The 19,481-nt window shown below is 50.8% G+C and overlaps 1 protein-coding gene, 1 non-coding gene and 1 pseudogene across 4 annotated transcripts; 1 reads left to right on the forward strand and 2 right to left on the reverse strand.

The window, feature by feature from the left end:
- CIMIP2B (ciliary microtubule inner protein 2B) lies at positions 1-16,764 on the reverse strand. 3 transcript variants are annotated; one of them, XM_035100960.2, is made up of 6 exons: positions 11,306-11,586; positions 9,000-9,214; positions 6,507-6,670; positions 5,072-5,210; positions 3,247-3,471; positions 1-1,813 (listed from the first exon to the last, which is right to left on the reverse strand). In XM_035100960.2, exons 1-6 carry the CDS (start codon positions 11,530-11,532, stop codon positions 1,716-1,718), a joined length of 1,068 nt encoding a protein of 355 aa, XP_034956851.2. In that variant the 5' UTR covers positions 11,533-11,586; the 3' UTR covers positions 1-1,715. The 3 variants fall into 3 exon arrangements, with proteins under 3 accessions (XP_034956851.2, XP_060136407.1, XP_060136406.1); XM_060280424.1 differs by lacking the exon at positions 1-1,813 and adding an exon at positions 16,246-16,764 and having other exon boundaries at positions 2,854-3,471; positions 11,306-11,483; XM_060280423.1 differs by lacking the exon at positions 1-1,813 and having other exon boundaries at positions 2,854-3,471; positions 11,306-11,594.
- Positions 4,524-4,730, reverse strand: LOC118077379 (small nucleolar RNA U3). The gene has a single exon (XR_004691633.1). It is a non-coding gene; the product is annotated as a small nucleolar RNA U3 (small nucleolar RNA).
- LOC118077141 (tubulin polyglutamylase complex subunit 2-like) overlaps positions 15,759-19,481 on the forward strand; it is a 16,309-nt pseudogene continuing 12,586 nt past the window's right edge.

The following is a 19,481-nucleotide window of genomic DNA, read 5'->3' on the forward strand; positions in this document are numbered from 1 at the left end:
CTCCCCAGCCAAGGCCAGGCTCAGAGCGGCTAACACTAGATATAAAACAACTGATTAAACTACAACTTAAGAACAAGACTAAATACATTAAAATTAAAATTTCTATAAGGCAAGGAGAATCGGAGAGACTTTTGCTGTGATTTCTGTGTTGCAGGAGGCTTGGGCTACATAACCCTTCCATCTTTCGGATCCCATGGTTCTGTGATTCTCCCGTCCCCTTCCCCTCTCCCTCCGGAGAAGGCCTCGGGGCTTGAACCCGGGGTTTCTTTCCCATGACAGGCAGGGTCTTCACTGAGCTCTGGCTTCCCTTCAAATGGCTGCGGTACAGTTTTTGCCCCTGGCTGCAGAAGGTGGCGCTACTGCCTACTGCATCCCAAAGTTACAGAAGACTCTGCTAAAGAGAAGGAAGGGCAGGTGGGTGCAGGTAGGAGAGAACTGATCTCAGGTGGGCCCTCATCATCTCATGGGGCCATGATTCCCCACCCCACCCCACTTGGCACTGGCATTCCCCCATCTACTTAATTTCAGTCATCTGGGGTCGTATCCCAGCAGTAGCTGCGACTTTCTCTTACCTATCTTTCAAATGGAGCTACCTGGAAGCCCAGAGGTGAAAAGTGGGGTGAATTTGGGATGTTTTCTGCAGAGGCTGATTTCAAAGTAGTTCTGCTCATTCCTAGCAAGTGGCAACTAAATCCTGACCATGGCTGGAAAATGTGTAGCTAAAATTAGAGACGTTTTGTGCATTTCCCGGCCCAAAAAAATAGCCCACCAGTATCCTGAATTATATGCCTGTTGTCTTTGTCCATGGAGTTTCCTTGGCAGGGATACTGGAGTGGCTTGCCAGTTCCTTCTCCAGGTGGATCCCGTTTAGTCAAAACTCTCCACTATGACCTGTCCATCTTGGGTGGCCCTGCATGGCATAGCTCATAGCTTCTCTGAGTTATTCAAGCCCCTTCGCCACGACAAGGCATTGATCCATGGGGTCACAAAGAGTCGGACATGACTAAACAACAATCCTGAATTAAGGGATTTTCTTGTCACTTTTAAGTCCCTCCTGTTTTGCGGGAGGTTTGACATGTGCAGCTCCCACATCCCAAAGTGAAGCAAAAAGCGGAGACAGTTTCCTCTTGTTTTCAGGTTAAACATGCCCTGGTTGATATTCTTTAAATGTTGTGGGTCCCTACAGGCCTCTGGCCCCACATGCCACATTCCCCTCTCCCAAACTGTGCAGGAGGGACCCTCTTCTCAAGATCCGACCTGCTGCCTTGCACCCACTCATTTCAGGCTGCCTGCCCCAAGGGTGGTCCTCTCCCGGCCTCCAGCTGAGCCTCCAGCAAGAGGAAGGCTGACGGGGCGGGGAAAAGGCTTCTTCTCCTGCTGCCCTTCTCCAAAGGGTGCCTCTGGGCTTCCCAGAACATGGCTGAACCCTCTGGGACCTTCCCCGCCCTGAAAGAGCCACCCTCCTGAGAAACAGACCCCATAGATTCAAAGAGCTGGGGGAACTAGAAGGCTATCCGGTCCACCCCCAAAGTCCAGAACAGGGAGCTGCCCATCCTCCAGCACCCTTTCATCCCCCCCACCCACCCAAAAAAGGTCCTTTGTTTGAGAAAGAGGGGCAGTTGAAGGGCGTCCTCTTCCTTTCTGGCTGCTGGTTTTCCTTCCTTACACCACACACACAACAAGGGGGCAGACGTGGCTCCTGGGGGAGGGGGGCATCATGGCTCCCTATCCAGCACCTGCTTCTCCAGGGTGCTCTGGCCCAGGGCGTCAAAGGTGAGCTGGCCATAGGTGTGGCCAAACTGGAACTTGTAACCTGCAAGGAGACACACAAAGGCCTGAATGGAGATAGGGGGCGCCTTCACTGGGCTAGATGAGCTTTGGGGGTCCCTTCCAACTCTGCAACCCAACTCTGCCATGCCCGCTGCTGCCGCCGCCTCTTCCAGACCAGGGCAGTGGCATTTGAGGAAGAGCTGCAAGGGCTTTCAGGAAGGCAGAGCAGCAGGGGAGCCCCCCCCCCCGAGCCTCCAATATTTCTCCAATGAAAATAGGGACGTCCCATTCCATAATGATAATTTGGCTATATATACCCCACCCATCTGGCTGGGTTGTCCCAGCCACTCTGGGCAGCTTCCAGCATATATAAAAACATAACAAAACATTAAACATTTTCCAAAACCTGCCCTATACAGGATTGCCTTCAGATGGCTCGGGGGTTGGAGAACTCCATACGCCCCAAACATTTCTCCAATGAAAATGGGGACGTCCCAAGGAAAAGCGGGACATTCCAGGATCAAATCGGAAACCGGGACAGCTTCTCTAAATGAGGGATGTCCCTGGAAAATAGGGACACTTGGAGGGTCTGGAGCCCTCTTTCTAGCTGGCTCTAGGGGACCCCCAATGGGAGAGATTGGTTTCCTTCGCTCCAGAAGCTAAAGGATTTCTATGGCTGCCCAGTTGTCCTTCCTGGCAAGCAGAAAGCCCAGGTGGGGGTGGCAGGAGTAGCTGATGATCTGCCAGGGCTTGAAAGGAGAGGTGCAATCGTGCAATCCCTTCGTGCAAATATACCTGCACAATTCTCTGCGTCAGTTGCTCTTCCAGAAAGAGTGCAATGCCTGAGAAATGTGGTCTGGTCTTGGAAGACTCTGATCTGGGTGCTGAGGCCACAGCCCAGCCATGCCAGGGCCCACGTCTAGCCTGGGGCTCCATGGCGAAGGTGGTGGCCCCACCCAAACATTGTCATACAGCCGTGGGACAGCCAGCTGGCCTAGAATCTGATCAACCCCCCATTTCGGGCACCTCATCACAACTTTGAAAGGTCTATAAAGTTTACCTCTCCCTGCAATGAGCATATTTTGAAGAAGATTCCACACACACACACCCCAAAAAAATCCCAGCAGATGTGAGGTGTCATAAGAACATAAGGAGAGCCTGCAGGATCCGGCCAACAGCCCATCCAATCCAGCCTCCTGTTCTCACAGGGGCCAACCAGATGCCGCTTATGGGAAACCCACAAGCAGGATTCGAGCCCAAGAGCAGCTCTCTTCTGCTCGGTGGAGGCAAGAGCCTAGTCCTCATGGCTAGCAGCCCTGGAAGAACTTTTCCTCCCTGGACTGGTCCAAGCCACTTTTAAAGCCTTTGTGGCAGCTCCTCTTCCGCAGGTGTCTCCACGGTCGAGCCAGGTCTCCGTGGGTTGCAGCACCCAGAGAGGAGAAGAGCGCAAACAGGTGGGGCAGCCCCCCAACTCACCTGGAACGTAGCCCCTGTAGTGGGGCAGGAGGCCCGTGTCTGTGGGGTAGGTCTTTGTCAGTGGAGGGAGGGCATCACCACCTTTCTGGGCATCACGGCCGCTCCCAGAAGGCCCTTGCCTCTGCCTCCATTGCATCCGGTCAAACTCTGCCAGAGCCCGGCGGGTGATGACTGGGTAGCTTGCCCCAATCAGATACTGGGCACGAGGGATGAAGCCAGTGAAGCCTATGTTGCAGGAGTAGAGAGAGTTAGACCAGGGGTCAGCAAACTTTTTCAGCAGGGGGCCGGTCCACTGTCCCTCAAACCTTGTGGGGGGCCGGACTATATTTTGAAAAAATATATAAACGAATTTCTCTGCCCCACAAATAACCCAGAGATGCATTTTAAATAAAAGGACACATTCTACTCATGTAAAATAAAAAAATTCCTTCAGTAGCACCTTAAAGACCAACTAAGTTTTTATTTTGGTATGAGCTTTCGTGTGCATGCACACTTCTTCAGATACAGTGAAATGGGAGTCCCCAGGCACTTGTGATCCCCCCTCCCCATCCCCACCCCTCCCCACCCCTTCTCTACATAAGTGCCTGGGGACTCCCATTTCACTGTATCTGAAGAAGTGTGCATGCACACGAAAGCTCATACCAAAATAAAAACTTAGTTGGTCTTTAAGGTGCTACTGAAGGAATTTTTTTATTTTACTTCGACCCAGACCAACACGGCTACCTACCTGTACTCATGTAAAAACATGCTGATTCCCAGACCGTCCGCGGGCCGGATTTAGAAGGCGATTGGGCCGCATCCGGCCCCCGGGACTTAGTTTGGGGAGCCCTGAGTTAGACCCACCACAGAAGCTCTCCCCCCCAAGCTGGTGCGGTGCATCATCATCATCATTCATCATAAAAACACAAAATACGTAACTTAATACCAAAAAGACTACACCTCTCCAGTCCTGTTTAAAAGGCCATGGATTGTTTAATCAGCCCAAGGCCTTGCTCTAGAGAGGGGAGTTTTCACCTGGTATCTAAAGATCTGTAAGGAAGGCACCTGGGGAGAGCATCCCACAAACGGAGCCCAATGTGATCTCAGGTGTGCAACCTCCTGGTTGCCAAGGATCAACTGAGGGGCTTGAAGGCTCCTTGGCAAGGAGAGAGCCTTTCAAATTGGGCACCAGATGCCCGCCCCATGGGGTTTGCTTCCACTTGAGAGCTGCCAGTCAGAGGTCCCAAGAGGAGCCAATCCCTGCCCAGGGCAGCAGGGTTTTTGTTTGTTTGTTCTTTGCCACTCAGTCCGTCTTCTCTCCCTCCAACCTCCTTCGTGAAAAGGAGGCAGAACGGTCATCAATAACAGGCAGCAGCTGCAAAATGCTCCCTTTGCGCTCAGGAGAGAACACTTGCAACTCCTCCTTGTGGTTCGCGCAGCCAATCACTTTCGAGTACACTTCTCTCGTTACAAACTATAGAAATGTTCCCTGAAAGTAGAGTCTTAAGGCATCGGGTTTTGAACTCCGAACCTTTGGGAAGTGCCCTTCCTTTGCAGCCCAGCCCAGCCATCCAGCTGGAGGTTTGCAGGCCAAGAGAGATTCTGATCCAAGGGCTAAACATGACCCTAAAGGCATTGTTCCATTTCCTGTACAGGGGCATGTGCTGTTTTTTGAAGGATACAAATAGCAAAGAGGTGGGGGGTGGAGGAGAATGAGCAAGGTATGGTACACCTGGAGGGGGAAGGTAGCCCCAACTCGCCCCGCCCTCCACATCTGCCAGGGGTGCTCCTTGCATTGGGAGAAGGTCCCTCAGCCTGGATGGGGGGCGGGGCAGGTGAGCCTCACCTGAGATGAAGTGCCTCTGTGGGTTGCTGTCCTCCAGAGAGTAGGGAGACCCCTGGGGCCGGAAGGCGTAGCGAGACACGTATGGAGCGGCAGCTTTTGACACGGCGGCCAGGGGGGTCTTGCACTTGGGGGTGAGGCTCTGTGGGCACCAGGAGGGTCAGAGTCAGGCCCTTTGCAGCCACCTTCCATTTCAAAGAAACACCAAGGAATTGGAGACAGGGAAGGGGGGACTTTAAGGCCCCTCCCCATATATTTAGAATGATAGATTAGATATAGATAGATAGATAGATAGATAGATAGATAGATAGATAGATAGATAGATAGATAGATAGATAGATAGATTCAAGAGGGGCCTGGGGGGCCCAGACCCTGCTACCCACTTATTTATTCACTTACTAATTTTTTAAAAAAACATTATATACTGCTTGATCGTAAAGAAGAAACCCTCAAAGCAGTTTATGAACAGACAAGCCAAGAAAATGGGGAGGGGGGAATGCAACAATACTTTTTAAAAAGTTAAAATGCTAAAAACAGATTAACATTCACACCAACTTTCTAAGCATCTGGATAGGCTTGTCTAAACAAGAATGTGCTCAGCGGATGCCTAACAGGAGCCAGCCAAGGCGCCTGCTTGGTATCGAGGCAGGGAGTTCCAAAGTGCAGGTGTCAAGTTCTTACAAATATGGAACGGGCATTATTTGGCACCTGCGGTGGTGCCCGTTCCGCCAATCAAAGGGGCCGAGTCTATACCCTCCAGCATTTCTCCAATGAAAATAGGGACATCCTAAGAAAAAGAGGGACATTACGGGAACAAATCAGAAACTGGGATGGCTTCTCTAAATGAGGGACGTCCCTGTGAAAGAGGGACACTTGGGGGGGTGTCTGTGATTGATTGATTGATTGATTGATTGATTGATTGATTGAATTTATATATCGCACTATATCTGGTGGTCTCAGTGTGGTTCACAGAAAAGATCACATTATATAAAATCAAAATAAGAACAATAACCCAGTAAGACACCCCCCCAAAAAAGAGCCACATTTTATCGTGCACGTGGGGGGGAGGCAACCTCATAGGTAAACTGGTCCCCAGTTGCTAATGAGATCCACATTCTGGATACCAGCCAGCAGCCCCCTGACTCAGCCAAGGCCCCGTCCCTAAGTAGGACTGGAAATGCCCCCCATCCCCGTTGGAGACCCTGGAGAGGTGATGCCAGTCAGTCTAGGCCAGAGGGTGCCCACCTGGTGCCCTCAAGATGTGTGGGGCTGGTGGGGTTCAAAACATCAGTGATGGTGGCTTATTTCTAAATTTGTACCTGCATAAAAGAATTGGCACATGCAAAGCTTGCGCAGGTTTTTGGGTGACCTGTAAATGGCCCCCCTGGCTGCCACACTGGCCCACGATAGGTGCTTGACCCTCAGGCCTGCCACGTACGTGAGACTCCGGCTCCGTGTCCTTCGGAGACTCCCCTCCGGCCGTCTTCCAGGCCTGCCGCTGTCTGGTTCCCCTCAGCAGCTGCCGGGCAAACTCGCTCCTGGCCTCCTTGCAGATCTCGCTGTAGGTCTTGGCAAAGTGGTTTTGGGCCCGAGGGATGAATCCTGCCAGGACACAAGACGCATTTGAACAGCCCAGGCAGCATGGGGGGGAGGGAGAGGGTGTCCCAGAGGGATAGCCAAGGCTGCAAGCTATGGGGGGGGGGGCAAGGGTGTGGGTGAGGTGGAAAGCGTAATGTTGGTGGTCAACAAAAGAGGTTAAAGGCTCTCTCAAGGCAAATCTAAAAAATGTAGCATAAACACCGACAACCGGGAAACACTGGCCTGTGAGTGCTCCAGTTGGAGAACAGCCTTTACCAAAGGTGTCATGGGCTTTGAAGACACTCGATCTCAGGACACAAGGGAGAAAAGTGCTAAGAGGAAGGCACGCTTGGCAAATCCACACCGTGATCAACTCCCGCCTGGAAACCAATGTCCCCACTGTGGAAGGACGTGTGGATCCAGAATTGGCCTCCACAGTCACTTATGGACCCATTGTTAAAACGGTGTTTATGGAAGACAATCTTACTCGGCTACGAGGGATCGCCAAAGAAGAGGAGGAGGTGTAAAAGGAGGGGCTTTGGTCAGGTGTGGAGGAAGGGCAAAGCGGCTGGCAGGGTTGGCGAGCAGAGTAAGGGAGGCAGCCCCTAGCATTTAATCTTAATGTCTCCTGAGATAGACGGACGCTCACACTGAGACCTGCACATTAAGGGCAAGATACAAGGACTCCGGCTCCCTTGGCCAATAACGTGAGATGAGGGCCGCAACCCGAGTCAGTCACGACTGGAACTAATGGTCAGGGGTCCCTTTACCTTACAAGTAGCCTCAAGAGCTGTTCAAGACAGTAAGAGCTGTTCGACAGTGGAATTTGCTGCCAAGGAGTGTGGTGGAGTCTCCTTCTTTGGAGGTCTTTAAGCAGAGGCTTGACAGGCATATGTCAAGAATGCTTTGATGGTGTTTCCTGCTTGGCAGGGGGTTGGACTGGATGGCCCTTGGGGTCTCTTCCAACTCTATGATTAAGAAAAATATGCAGCCTCCTCGTGAGCAAGAGATCTCCACACCTTCCCCGTGAGAAAGGAAGCTCTTGGGTGTTCCTGCCGCGTTTTCCTGGTCTTGGGGAGTGTTCTGGGTGGGACCAGAGCATGTGCCTACGGTAGGGGCGAACGAAGGCGTCGTGACACCCGGGGCGGGGCGTCGCTACGTAGGGTGTATGTGCAGCGACGCCGCACATGCACTGTACATAGTGGTTTGCCTGCGGCGGCGCTCCAGCGCCATACGGACAGTGCCGGGACCCTCTGCTCTCGGCTGCAGCCGCGAACGGAGGCTCCTCCACATGTGGCTGTGGCGGCAATGGCTGCTCAAGCCGCTGTGACGGGGAGAGCCCCCTGGGGTGCCTTCTTGTCACCCCCCCAGACATGGCAACCGGGGCGCACCTCTGCCCCCCGCCACCCCGTTGCAACGCCACTGCGTGTGCCCCATTCTCTGCTTTGCTTTTCCTTGGAATATGTGCGAGGGACTGACTTCTGACCAAGGCTTCAGCCTGAGCCATGGGGCGGGAAGAGTCTCAGCAGTCCCAGCTGGCACCTCTGACCCTTGTCTCTCTCTAGCCTTTGGGCTGCTTATTTCATAAAATTTGCACACGCTTGATTGTATAAAGAAGCAACCTCAAAAGGGCTTACAAAAAAGATAAAGCAATAAAATAATCAATAAGAAAAATTAACGACGGAATTACAAAGGACTAAAAACAGATTAAGGACTCGGCTACATTAGTGAGGAAACAGGTACAGTATTTGAATGCGCTATATACATGCAACACCAGATGGTGCCAGAGAGCAGGAAATTTCAAAACACAGTTTTCCATAGAATTTTTTTCTTTTGTTAAAACGATCAATTTTCTGACTTATAGTGTTTTCCTCCTGTGTTTAGATCCACCCTAAGACTCTCATCAACTTTCTAAACACCTTGCTAGGCTCCTCTCAGGGCTTCTTCCCACTTAACTTTTGCCCCGCTCTTATCAGAGAGATTTCTGCGCTTTAAAGCTCCGTATCCAAGCATGTTCTTTGTCCCCCATTGGTTGTGCTTTTTAGCAGAAGCACAACCAATGGAAATTTGGGGTTTGCACTCCTTAACCCTTGCTCTGATTCAGTGGTACTGTAAATGGTTTTCGAAGGGAAAGTGCAGAGGAGAGTTAAGTGTGCATAAGCCCTAAACAAAAATTGTTTTTAGCAGGAGTAAAAAAACAGAGAAGACCAGGATGGCAATCCGGGGCCTGCCCTCCATCCCCTCGGGGGCCACAGCCGTCTGCCTCTGGCCCCTTTCAGCCCCTGCCTGTCCTGCCCGCAGCCCAGACCTGACTGAGGAGACCTCCTGCTCTCCCCCCCCCCCCCGAGTTTACCTGTGTAACCTGGGACGGTGCTGCAGCCAAGCAGGGGGAGCTTTCCTCCGCTCTCGTTCTGCTCCAGAGGCTCCTCTGTGTTTCTGGGGGAGCAGTTGGGCTGCAGGAGCAGCCGGCCAGAGTGATCCGCCTGGGGGCTAGTGAGCAGCTGCGAGGTCAGTTTCCCATAAGTCTGGCCCAGCATGAACTTGTAACGGGGGCAGTGCCCACCGTAGCTGCAAGGGGGGCAGGAGAGCATCAGGGGCAAGGGAACATAGCAATCATATAACAAAAGATCCGTAGCTGGATCAGGCCAAGGCCCCATTTAGCCCTGCATCCTGTTCTCACAGTGGCCAACCAGATGCCCTGATGGGAAACCCACCAACAGGATCCAGGACCCAAAGCCCTCTCCCCTCCTCTGGCCCCCAGGAACTGGAAGAAGCATTGGTGCTTCTGGCAAGAAGCCTAGCCATCCAGGCAAGTAGCCATTGACAGCCCGCTAAGAGCCACCAGGTGGCTTGGTTCCATGTGTGCCCCGACTAGGCCTGCCATCCAAATGGGGGCTTTCTGGTCCTGGTCCTCTGTATTCTATTTGATCAAAGAGCACAGAGCCACTGGAGGAAGGAACCCTGCCGGTCAAGAGGAGAAATTCACCCCAGGAGATGCTCCAACTGGCCAGCGACTTGGAACGGATGCACTGCAGGTGAAAAGGACTTTGCAAACTGCTAGCACTGGGTCAAATTCACCAGTGTTGTTGAATTAATTCAACTGCATCATTTAAATTAGATTTTGAAGAAATGTGCAATGGATTGGTGATGCTTTGAATTTTACTGTGTTGCTCTCTTCCTTAGTGGGGTGTGCATTTTTACAGAGTAGGGGGCACTGAGGATGAGTTTATGCAAACAAGAGGGGGTGGCTCCAAAAGGGGTGTGAACCGCTGAGTTAAATGAGGAGAAAGTAGGCTTTAAGATGGAGGCAATGAAGTGACCCAGCCAAAATCCACAGTTCCCAGGAACCGTTCAACCGTGGACTCTCCTTCCTGGGAGGTTTCTAAGCAGAGGTTGGATGGCCATCTGTCATGGATGCTTCAGCTGAGATTCCTGCATTGAAGGGGGCTGGACTAGATGACCCCTGGGGTTCCCTTCCAAAACCACCATTATATGATTTCATGAATCTTTTCCCTGCTTTGAGTATCCTTTCAGACGGCCCTCTCTGGCCACAGCCCAGCCCACTTTCCATTCTCACCAGAGTTCTGTAGTTCAGGGTGCTAGACTGGCTTGTCTTATTATGTTCTGACGACCTCAGCGCTATGGCTTGCAATGAGCTTTTCTTTCACGGATTTGCAACCCAGACACCCTCAACCTTTCCAGCTCCAGCTTCGGATCCAACACCAGTCACACAGAACAGTTTGTTTTGTTGCAGAAAGATCTGAATGATTTGTTATTCATCCAACACTTTTCTTAAGCAGCAACAACAGCAACAAAGAGGCACACAAGATAAAAAGTAGAAAAGTCACGGTTGCTCATCTGTCTTTGGCAATCTGGGTTTTGCTCCGGTGTCTTGGAAATGGTAGCTCAAAGCAAGCAGGCAGAACGCACCGGGATGTTCGCTTCCCAGAGGCTCAGCCCCCTCATCTTTGCAGGGCTGGGAGCTGCCTGGCCAGTTCTTGCCCCCTTCAGACCCCTATCCTGGCTTGCAGGTGCTTCTCCTTTTTGCAGTGACCTCACAGCCACCCACAGCCCTTTCGGTTCCTGGGTGACACTCCCCTCCCCTCCCCTCCCGAGGTTTCTTGCCGGTTGCTATGGCGGCTGCTGTACACAGAGACGGTAGCGAGAGAAGGGCAGCCTGGAACGGGGTGGGGGTAGGGGGAGAGAAAGGCCAGCTCTCCCCCCCCCCCGGCATTGTGATTCCTGCCCCCACCTACCAGAATTCCTGCCAAAGGGGACCCTTCCCCTCTGCTGGTGTCAGGAAGAAGCCGAGAGAGCTCAGCACACCTGCACACCGATTCCACACACCTACACATAGGTGCCAACTCCCTGGGTGCCCAAGCACCCACAAAACTCCCCATGAAGGGGCCGGGCACCCATAAATTTCAGGGCCAGGGCCATGCGCGCTTCATGGCGCCCCCATCACCCACGGTCGCAGTGCCAAGTTGGCACCTCTGCACCCCCACAGACCCTCAAGGGTGTGCAGAGACACAGGGATATAGCCTGATCCTCATGCGCAGGAAGAGAGCCTGCTGGAGAAAGGACCGTCCCCCGACTCCCGGGGCTCCCAGGAAGTTCTTCTGTCCTGGGCTGCCTGCTGGCTGCAACCTCTGCGCTTACCCAGGGATGTAGTGTGGCTCCGGGGTCATCAGAATCTGGCTAGCCTTGGGGGCAAAAGTTGTAGCCATGACCGTGTCTGCTCTCGGGAAGGTGCTGGCTGTGTGGTCTGGAAGGGCAGGAACCCAAGAGGTGGAGCCTGTGCCCAGGGAAACTTGAAGCGCAGAGAAACACAGCCGGCCTGCCAGGCAGAGGGACAAGTTAGTATATGCAAGTAATTGCATAAACATGTGCTATTTTGATTTCCATGTAATCATTATTTGCATATACTGTTCCTTACTGTTATCCACATACAGTATACATGAATATATGAATATTCTTTCCCAATATTCATGTATATATAATCTGTTGTTGATTTCTGTTTGGTATTAATATGCTCACATCTTTTTTGAACTAATTTGCCTACATAGGTCTTCGGCTGATGTATTTAAACTAAATCTTTCCAAATGGATTTTAGTCTCTGTTTGGTTGGCCCCGTCTGGCCACGGGGGCACAGTAAGATCCTTCCTTTCAGCATCTAGAAGAGATTTCTGTGCGGAGAACAACTTCTTGGAGTGACTTTGGAGCAACTGGTTATAAAAGGAGATTGGGGCTCTGTAACTTTGGGGAGAGGGTTCAAATGCTCACTTCGGGATACAACCTTTTCAGATCCTTTAGGGGGGCTGGAAAAATCACGGCGTGCTTTTAGGCACCATCATCTCATTTTCACAGGTTGGCAGCCAGCCTTTAGGTACTCCTCCTAGAGCTAGAGAAATGGCTTAAAGCTGCCATTTAGCAACGTTTGACCTCTAGCTGCCCATATTTACATGTTTATTTCCTTACATATAGCCTCCTGGAGCCCAAGGTAGCGTACATGCACATGCGGTTCTCAGGCAGTCTCCCACCCAGCACTAACCAGACCTAGACCTGCTCAGCTTCCCAAAGGTCGTGGCATCATGTTCCTTCTGGCCCTACCCTGGGAGTAGATCAAACAGTGAATCATTTCATTGTACGCACTGATTTCCTGACAAATTAGATCCGGGCTTTTGAGCTTCATTTGCCTGCCTAGCTAACTCCCAATTTGCCCTTCCTTACTCAGAGGTATCAGAGAAGGTGAGACAGAGTTTGGTTGGCCTGCTTATATATTCTGATTGTTTTTACTGAAAAAAGAAAGAAAGAAAGAATTTCATGGATAATAATTTTAACAGCTTAACCCAACTGACAGTGAGTCCAACTTGTGCTCTCTGCTCTCATTATTTTTTTTTTAAAAAAAATTTGTCAGACCCAGGAATGATTCCCGTTTGTGTGAAAACGTGTTCTCTGTCTTGGCCTTTAGAAGTAGAAGATAGTGCCATGTCAAGAAAAATAGGTCCCTTGAAGGTAGATGAATTTTCTATGACTAATTTTCTTCAGCTACAAGCAGTTCTTTTGTTCAGGCAGATTATTCAATAGAATTGTTGCCGCCCGCTCACTCCTTGGGTGCTGGCTGGGTCCTTCAAATCCAGAGAGAAGCTGGGGCTATGCCAAAGCAGCCACCCCACATTGATACGCAGTGAATTACATACTATAGGATGTTCCAGCCCTGAATGACAGAAGGGAACTTGCCTTGTGAAGAGTCTAGGAACAAGGCAGCAAAAAGGTTTTGCTTGGACTCCTCTCTGGTGCTCTCCCTGGTCATTGGTTCTGTGTTGTGCTTGTTCCCTGTTCTAGCCACTGAAACATGGCTTGGAATGTTGTTGTTGTTTAGTCGTTTAGTCGTGTCCGACTCTTCGTGACCCCATGGACCATAGAATGCCAGGCACTCCTGTCTTCCACTGTCTCCCGCAGTTTGGTCAAAGACTTGGAATAAGACTTGTGAACTTCATGATTGTCAAAGAAATGGTAGGGAGGAGCATAAGCTAATTGCACATGGAATTATAAAACTTTATTAAGTGGCTGCTGCTTGATTCTCTTTTTCTCCTGCCCTGCCTCTCCTTGCAGAAGAATGCCTGCGTCTTGCCTGAGGATTTAAAGAATTTCTAGATGATGACAAATGGCTTCCACATGACTTGGAGTGTGAAGTTTGACGGTAAGAATAAGCCTTCCCCACTTGGGACCAGTTTACTCACAAGGTTGCCTTCCCCACTCAGCCACTTTGATCTGTGGAACCAACACCGTTCCAAACGCCCCATAATACTCATTCTGCATACTGTTGTTGTTTAGTCGTTTAGTTGTGTCCGACTCTTCGTGACCCCATGGACCAGAGCACGCCAGGCACTCCTGTCTTGCACTGCCTCCCGCAGTTTGGTCAAACTCATGTTCGTAGCTTCGAGAACGCTGTCCAACCATCTTGTCCTCTGTCGTCCCCTTCTCCTAGTGCCCTCCATCTTTCCCAACATCAGGGTCTTTCCCAGGGAGTCTTCTCTTCTCATGAGGTGGCCAAAGTATTGGAGCCTCAGCTTCATGATCTGTCCTTCCAGGGAGCACTCAGGGCTGATTTCCTTAAGAATGGATAGGTTTGATCTTCTTGCAGTCCATGGGACTCTCAAGAGTCTCCTCCAGCACCATAATTCAAAAGCATCAATTCTTCGGCGATCAGCCTTCTTTATGGTCCAGCTCTCACTTCCATACATCACTACTGGGAAAACCATAGCTTTAACTATACGGACCTTTGTCGGCAAGGTGATGTCTGCTTTTTAAGATGCTGTCTAGGTTTGTCATTGCTTTTCTTCCAAGAAGCAGGCGTCTTTTAATTTCGTGACTGCTGTCACCATCTGCAGTGATCAAGGAGCCCAAGAAAGTAAAATCTATCACTGCCTCCATTTCTTCCCCTTCTATTTGCCAGGAGGTGATGGGACCAGTGGCCATGATCTTGGGTTTTTTGATGTTGAGCTTCAGACCATATTTTGCGCTCTCCTCTTTCACCCTCATTAAAAGGTTCTTTAATTCCTCCTCGCTTTCTGCCATCAAGGTTGTGTCATCTGCATATCTGAGGTTGTTGATATTTCTTCCGGCAATCTTAATTCCGGCTTGGGATTCATCTAGTCCAGCCTTTCGCATGATGAATTCTGCATATAAGTTAAATAAGCAGGGAGACAATATACAACCTATACTCCTTTCCCAATTTTGAACCAATCAGTTGTTCCATATCCAGTTCTAACTGTAGCTTCTTGTCCCACATAGAGATTTCTCAGGAGACAGATGAGATGATCAGGCACTCCCATTTCTTTAAGAACTTGCCATAGTTTGCTGTGGTCGACACAGTCAAAGGCTTTTGCGTAGTCGATGAAGCAGAAGTAGACGTTTTTCTGGAACTCTCTAGCTTTCTCCATAATCCAGCACATGTTTGCTATTTGGTCTCTGGTTCCTCTGCCCTTTCGAAATCCAGCTTGCACTTCTGGGAGTTCTTGGTCCACATACTGCCTAAGCCTGCCTTGTAGAATTTTAAGCATAACCTTGCTAGCGTGTGAAATGAGCGCAATTGTGCGGTAGTTGGAGATTTCTTTGGCACTGCCCTTCTTTGGAATTGGGATGTAGACTGATCTTCTCCAATCCTCTGGCCATTGCTGAGTTTTCCAAACTTGCTGGCATATTGGGTGTAGCACCTTAACAGCATCATCTTTTAAAATTTTAAATAGTTCAGCTGGAATATCATCACTTCCACTGGCCTTGTTATTAGCAATGCTTTCTAAGGCTATGAGCTTTATGCCATGCAGGGCCACCCAAGATGGACAGGTCATAGTGGAGAGTTTTGACTAAACGTGATCCACCTGGAGAAGGAACTGGCAAGCCACTCCAGTATCCCTGCCAAGAAAACTCCATGGACAAAGACAACAGGCATTCTGCATACAGCATGCAAGAAATCAATATTTTAGTGCAGCAGCGCCCACACTTTAGAACTCCCTGCTTATTGACAACAGGCAGGTGCCTTCGCTGTGCTCGTTTCGGAGCCTGCTAAAAACATTATTGTTCTGGCTAGCCTATCCAGTAACCAAAAAGTATGGCATGTATTTTAATCCGGTTTTTAGCTTACTGGTTTCAATGAATGGAGAGGATGTCATTGGTTTATCAATACCCGCTCTGAGAGTTTTTCTCACAGTCAAACAGTATATAAATGCTATGAAATGCACACAAAATAAATACATTATTCTCTGATCAACAATTGCATCCACACCCATTTCCTCTGCTTAAGTTGTGTTCTTTCATTAATCTGTGGGTTAATTAAGTGGGGCAATGAAACGGGAGCTGTTCAGCAGCAGAAAGATTCCCATTTCAGCAGCAATACTCCTTGTGCTGCCAATCCCATCTTTGCAAAAAGCAAGCAAGCAAGCAAGCAAGCTGAGATTCTTCTTCAGAGGGCACCATGTTCTGTGAGCCTTCTGTGCTCCTACAGAATGGTGCCATTCATGCCAGCAACCTAGAAATGTCTGCCTTTCTTCCAGACAACCCGATGCCCCTTGGCTCCATGACCGTCAACAGCATCTCCTAGCTAAACTGAGTCAGAGCGTCACCCGTCTACGCCTTACCCAATGCCCCCACACTGGCTGACTTGGAGGACACCGACAATGAAGGAGGTACTGCCCCACCTCACCCCTTTGTCCATGGAAGACCTCTATCCCCTCCGCCCCACCTGCTACCCCACCGATAGTTTTTGTGACCTTATACCCAGCTTCCCGAGCTCTGCATGGCTTGAGTATTCCTTGCCCTGCACCCGACGGATGAGAATGCCTGCCTGCCTCACTCAGCCTTTTCTTTCTCCCCAAAGGTAACGGGGGTCAGCCAGAGAAACCTCACTTGGACTCGTGGAGCCTGGTGTTTGAGCTGGACCCGTGCAGAGGGAATGGGAAGGTCTGCCTTGTGTACAAGAACACCAAGCCAGGTATGTTGTGTGATATCAGCAGCCCAAGAGCTGTCTTCCCTAATCGACCCCATCTGCAAGCCCCAGTTGCCTTTTGTCTTTGTGGGAGATGTTCCTAGCAACATACCATTGTGCTGGCTGAGAGTGATGGGCTTTGTAGTTCAGAACATCTGGAGGGCACCAGGTTGAAAAAGGCTGTCATTTATGATGGCCTGTGATGAAGTTTTCCTGAAGCAAGCTATGCTTTGTTGTTGCTGTTGCTGTTGTTGTTGTTAATATTATTATTGACATTTGTATACTGCCCTTTATCCACAGATCTCAGGGCGGTTCACCACATAAAATTACTATATCTAGATATCTATGTCTATTCTATATATATATACATAATAAAAACAAGAAGAAAAGCAAAAATCCCCCTCACCCAGCACATTTAGAAAGGTATCGGAGATCAGGCTTGGTTGAAGGGGAACGTTTTCACCTGGCACCTAAAGACAGGTAGCGAAGGTGCCAGGCGAGCCTTCCTGGGGAGGGCCTTTCACAAACAGGGAGCCACTGCAGAAAAGGCCTGTTCTCATGTGCCCCACCCTCCGGACCTCTCGTGGAGGAGGCACCTGTAGAAGGGCTTCAGAGGATCAATTTCCCTTGGAAATGCCTTTACCCATTGTAAAAAGCACTGAGGCCCAGATTGTCACCCATAGGCCTCAAGAATTCTGTAAGGGGCAAAGCGTACAGAGAGCCCCCTCCCATCCTGAGGAGCAGCTCCTCCACCAGCAGTAGTGCCAGCGGGGAGGGGGAAGAGTCAAGTGAGGAAAGAGAAAGGAGGAGACGGGGCTCTGGCAGCATAGGAGAGCCCCTGCTACACGTGGGAGAGGAAGAGAGCGAGGGGGGAAAGGGGGAGAAGGAAAACAGGGAAAGGAGGCGTCTCTGGTGCCAGCTGATGGACGGGTCGTGGCGCGCTAGCCAGCTCATGCCGAGCACTATGGGGGGGGGGGTCTGAGAGGGTGGTGATGTTGAACGCCAGCGTCTCTGAGTGCCTCCCCACCGTCATTCTCATGGGGGGCGTTTGGATTTAGGCAGATTCCTGTTACTCTAGAGTAGTCACAACGCACATCCTGTGACAAGTTCCTTATTAAAAAACCCTGAGAGGTGTGGGGGGGGGGGTCCGTTCTTCTCATCCTGCGGCACTAATAGGTCTCTCTTCTCACTTCCAGTTGTCACCCCGGATTCCGAGATCTGGCTTCCGGACTGAGCTCTCGACTGGCATTTCCTTACCAAAACCCTTCACCGCTTACTACCGGCTCCTGATCACCCACCTGGGACTGCCACATTGGCAGTATGCCTTCACCAACTATGGCATCAGCCCCCAGGCTAAGGTGAGAGAACAACAAACGGCCCGTCCCTTTTCCTAGGGTCTGCCGCTCCTCCCCATTCTGCCTTCACAATAGCCCTGCGAGGGAGGTCAGGCTGAGAGTGAGTGATTGGCCCAAGGCCACCCAGTGAGCTTCATGGCCAAACGGGAATTTGAACCCCAGCCTCCCAGGCCCTAGACCGACATTCTAATCCATTGTGTCTCAAACTTGGGTCCCCAGCTGTTGTCTGGACCCAAGTTTGAGAAACACTGCTCTTACCACTATGCCCCACCACCTCTGCACTGACTGGCTGCTGCTCTCCAGAGCTTCAGGTGGCATGGTGGGGGTCTCTCCCAGCCCTCCTTGGAGATACCGGTGGGGAATTGCATGCAACATAAATGCTCTCGCCTCTGAACGAATCCTTTTGACCCGGGGCTGACGTTCTTCCATTCCTTTCCTCTGTTCTGCATCACTTCCACTTTCCCAGAGAGGCATTTGGATACTGACTCTCCAGGATTTGGGGGGCAGCAGCTGTTCTCAGCCCCAGGAATTGAACTCTGCACCCAAAGCACACACACTGACACTGAAGCACGATTCTTCCCTCATGGGCTTACGATATTACCATGCTGCTCGCCCCAAGGAGGAAATACAGCTGAGTGGTTAGCCCAAGCAAGAGGTGGGCGAACTTGCTCTCCACTATATCTACAGCCTCAGGTAGCGATAGCAGGAAGCACAAAACGTTGGTAGCCTGGAGGGTCAAGGACAGGAGAACAGCATTCAGGCCAAGATCTCCCAGACCCAAGTTTGTCTGGACCCAAGTTTGAGAAACACTTCTCTTACCACTATGCCGCACCACCTCCACACTGACTGACTGCTGCTCTCCAGAGCTTCAGGTGGCATGGTGGGGGTCTCTCCCAGCCCTCCTTGGAGATACCAGTGGGGATTTGCATGCAACATAAATGCTCTCGCCTCTGAACGAATCCTTTTGACCCGGGGCTGACGTTCTTCCATTCCCTTGCTCTGTTCTGCATCACTTCCACTTTCCCAGAGAGGCATTTGGATCCTGACTCTCCAGGATTTGGGGGGCAGCAGCTGTTCTCAGCCCCACTTGGAGATCCCCAGGAATTGAACTCTGCACCCAACGCACACACTCTGACACAGAAGCACGATTCTTCCCTCATGAGCTTAGGATATTACTGTGCTGTGGTGTGATATCTCTTCTGCAGCTCTGTGCCAAGAAGGCCTTGCAAAGGGTAATAATAATAATAATTTAGCAGGTCATCCAGGAATTGAATTAGGGACCTGCTCCATCCAAGCAGACCCCCTTTTGTCCCTCAGCCCATCTAGTGGGATTCCTGTGTGAGGCCTCCGGTCCCACGGCCGGCAGATACTGTAACAAGCCAGGAGCCAGGCCTTGAGAGGCCCTCACCCTTCCATCGCTCACCTTCCTTCTCTGCCATGTGCAGCATTACTTTTATCGCCATTTTTGATAGTTATCAGACGGGCAATTTGACAGACAGGCCAAGGAGCCTAAAGTCCTCTGTGTCAGGACAGCCTTTGTGTTCCAGAGCTATGCGTGTTTGGGATCCTCCGAGTTCCCTGGTTTACCTTTCTTTTACCTGTCCTGCATCTCCCACAAGAGACTCTTTCCACTTCCTCTGTGCCATGCCAGACTTCATAAACTTCTATCGTGCTGCCTCTTACTTGCCTTTTCTCCTCACCAAAAAGTCCTCACCCCAGCCACCTTCCTTCCTAGGGGATTGGCTCCATCCCCTTGATAATTTTGGTTGCCCTTTTCTGAACTTTTTCCAACATCCTTTTCGAGACGAGGCGGCCAGAACCACACGCCTGCCGTTTGCTGCTCCTCACTTTCCCTTCTCCTTTTCCAGCAAAGGTTCAACATGTACAAGCCCGTCCACTGTCAACACAGAGCAGCTCTCTGAGGAGGCCGATTCCTTCGTGAAGAAGCTGGAGCCAAACAAGGTCTTCCTGACATTGCACAGCAGCACCTCAA

This window comes from Zootoca vivipara, chromosome 11 (genome assembly GCF_963506605.1).
Source record: "Zootoca vivipara chromosome 11, rZooViv1.1, whole genome shotgun sequence".
NCBI lineage: Eukaryota > Metazoa > Chordata > Lepidosauria > Squamata > Lacertidae > Zootoca > Zootoca vivipara.

What these genes read in the sequence shown, in the direction of transcription:
- CIMIP2B (XM_060280423.1), bottom strand. Translation starts at nt 11,532, where the DNA reads ATGTTTATGCAATTACTTGCATATACTAACTTGTCCCTCTGCCTGGCA. An exon ending in CACCGTCCCAGGTTACACAG is followed by an intron (nt 6,671 to 8,999) that starts GTAAACTCGGGG and finishes GTGTCCTGGCAG; the next exon opens with GATTCATCCCTCGGGCCCAA. An exon ending in ACAGAGGCACTTCATCTCAG is followed by an intron (nt 3,472 to 5,071) that starts GTGAGGCTCACC and finishes CCTGCAACATAG; the next exon opens with GCTTCACTGGCTTCATCCCT.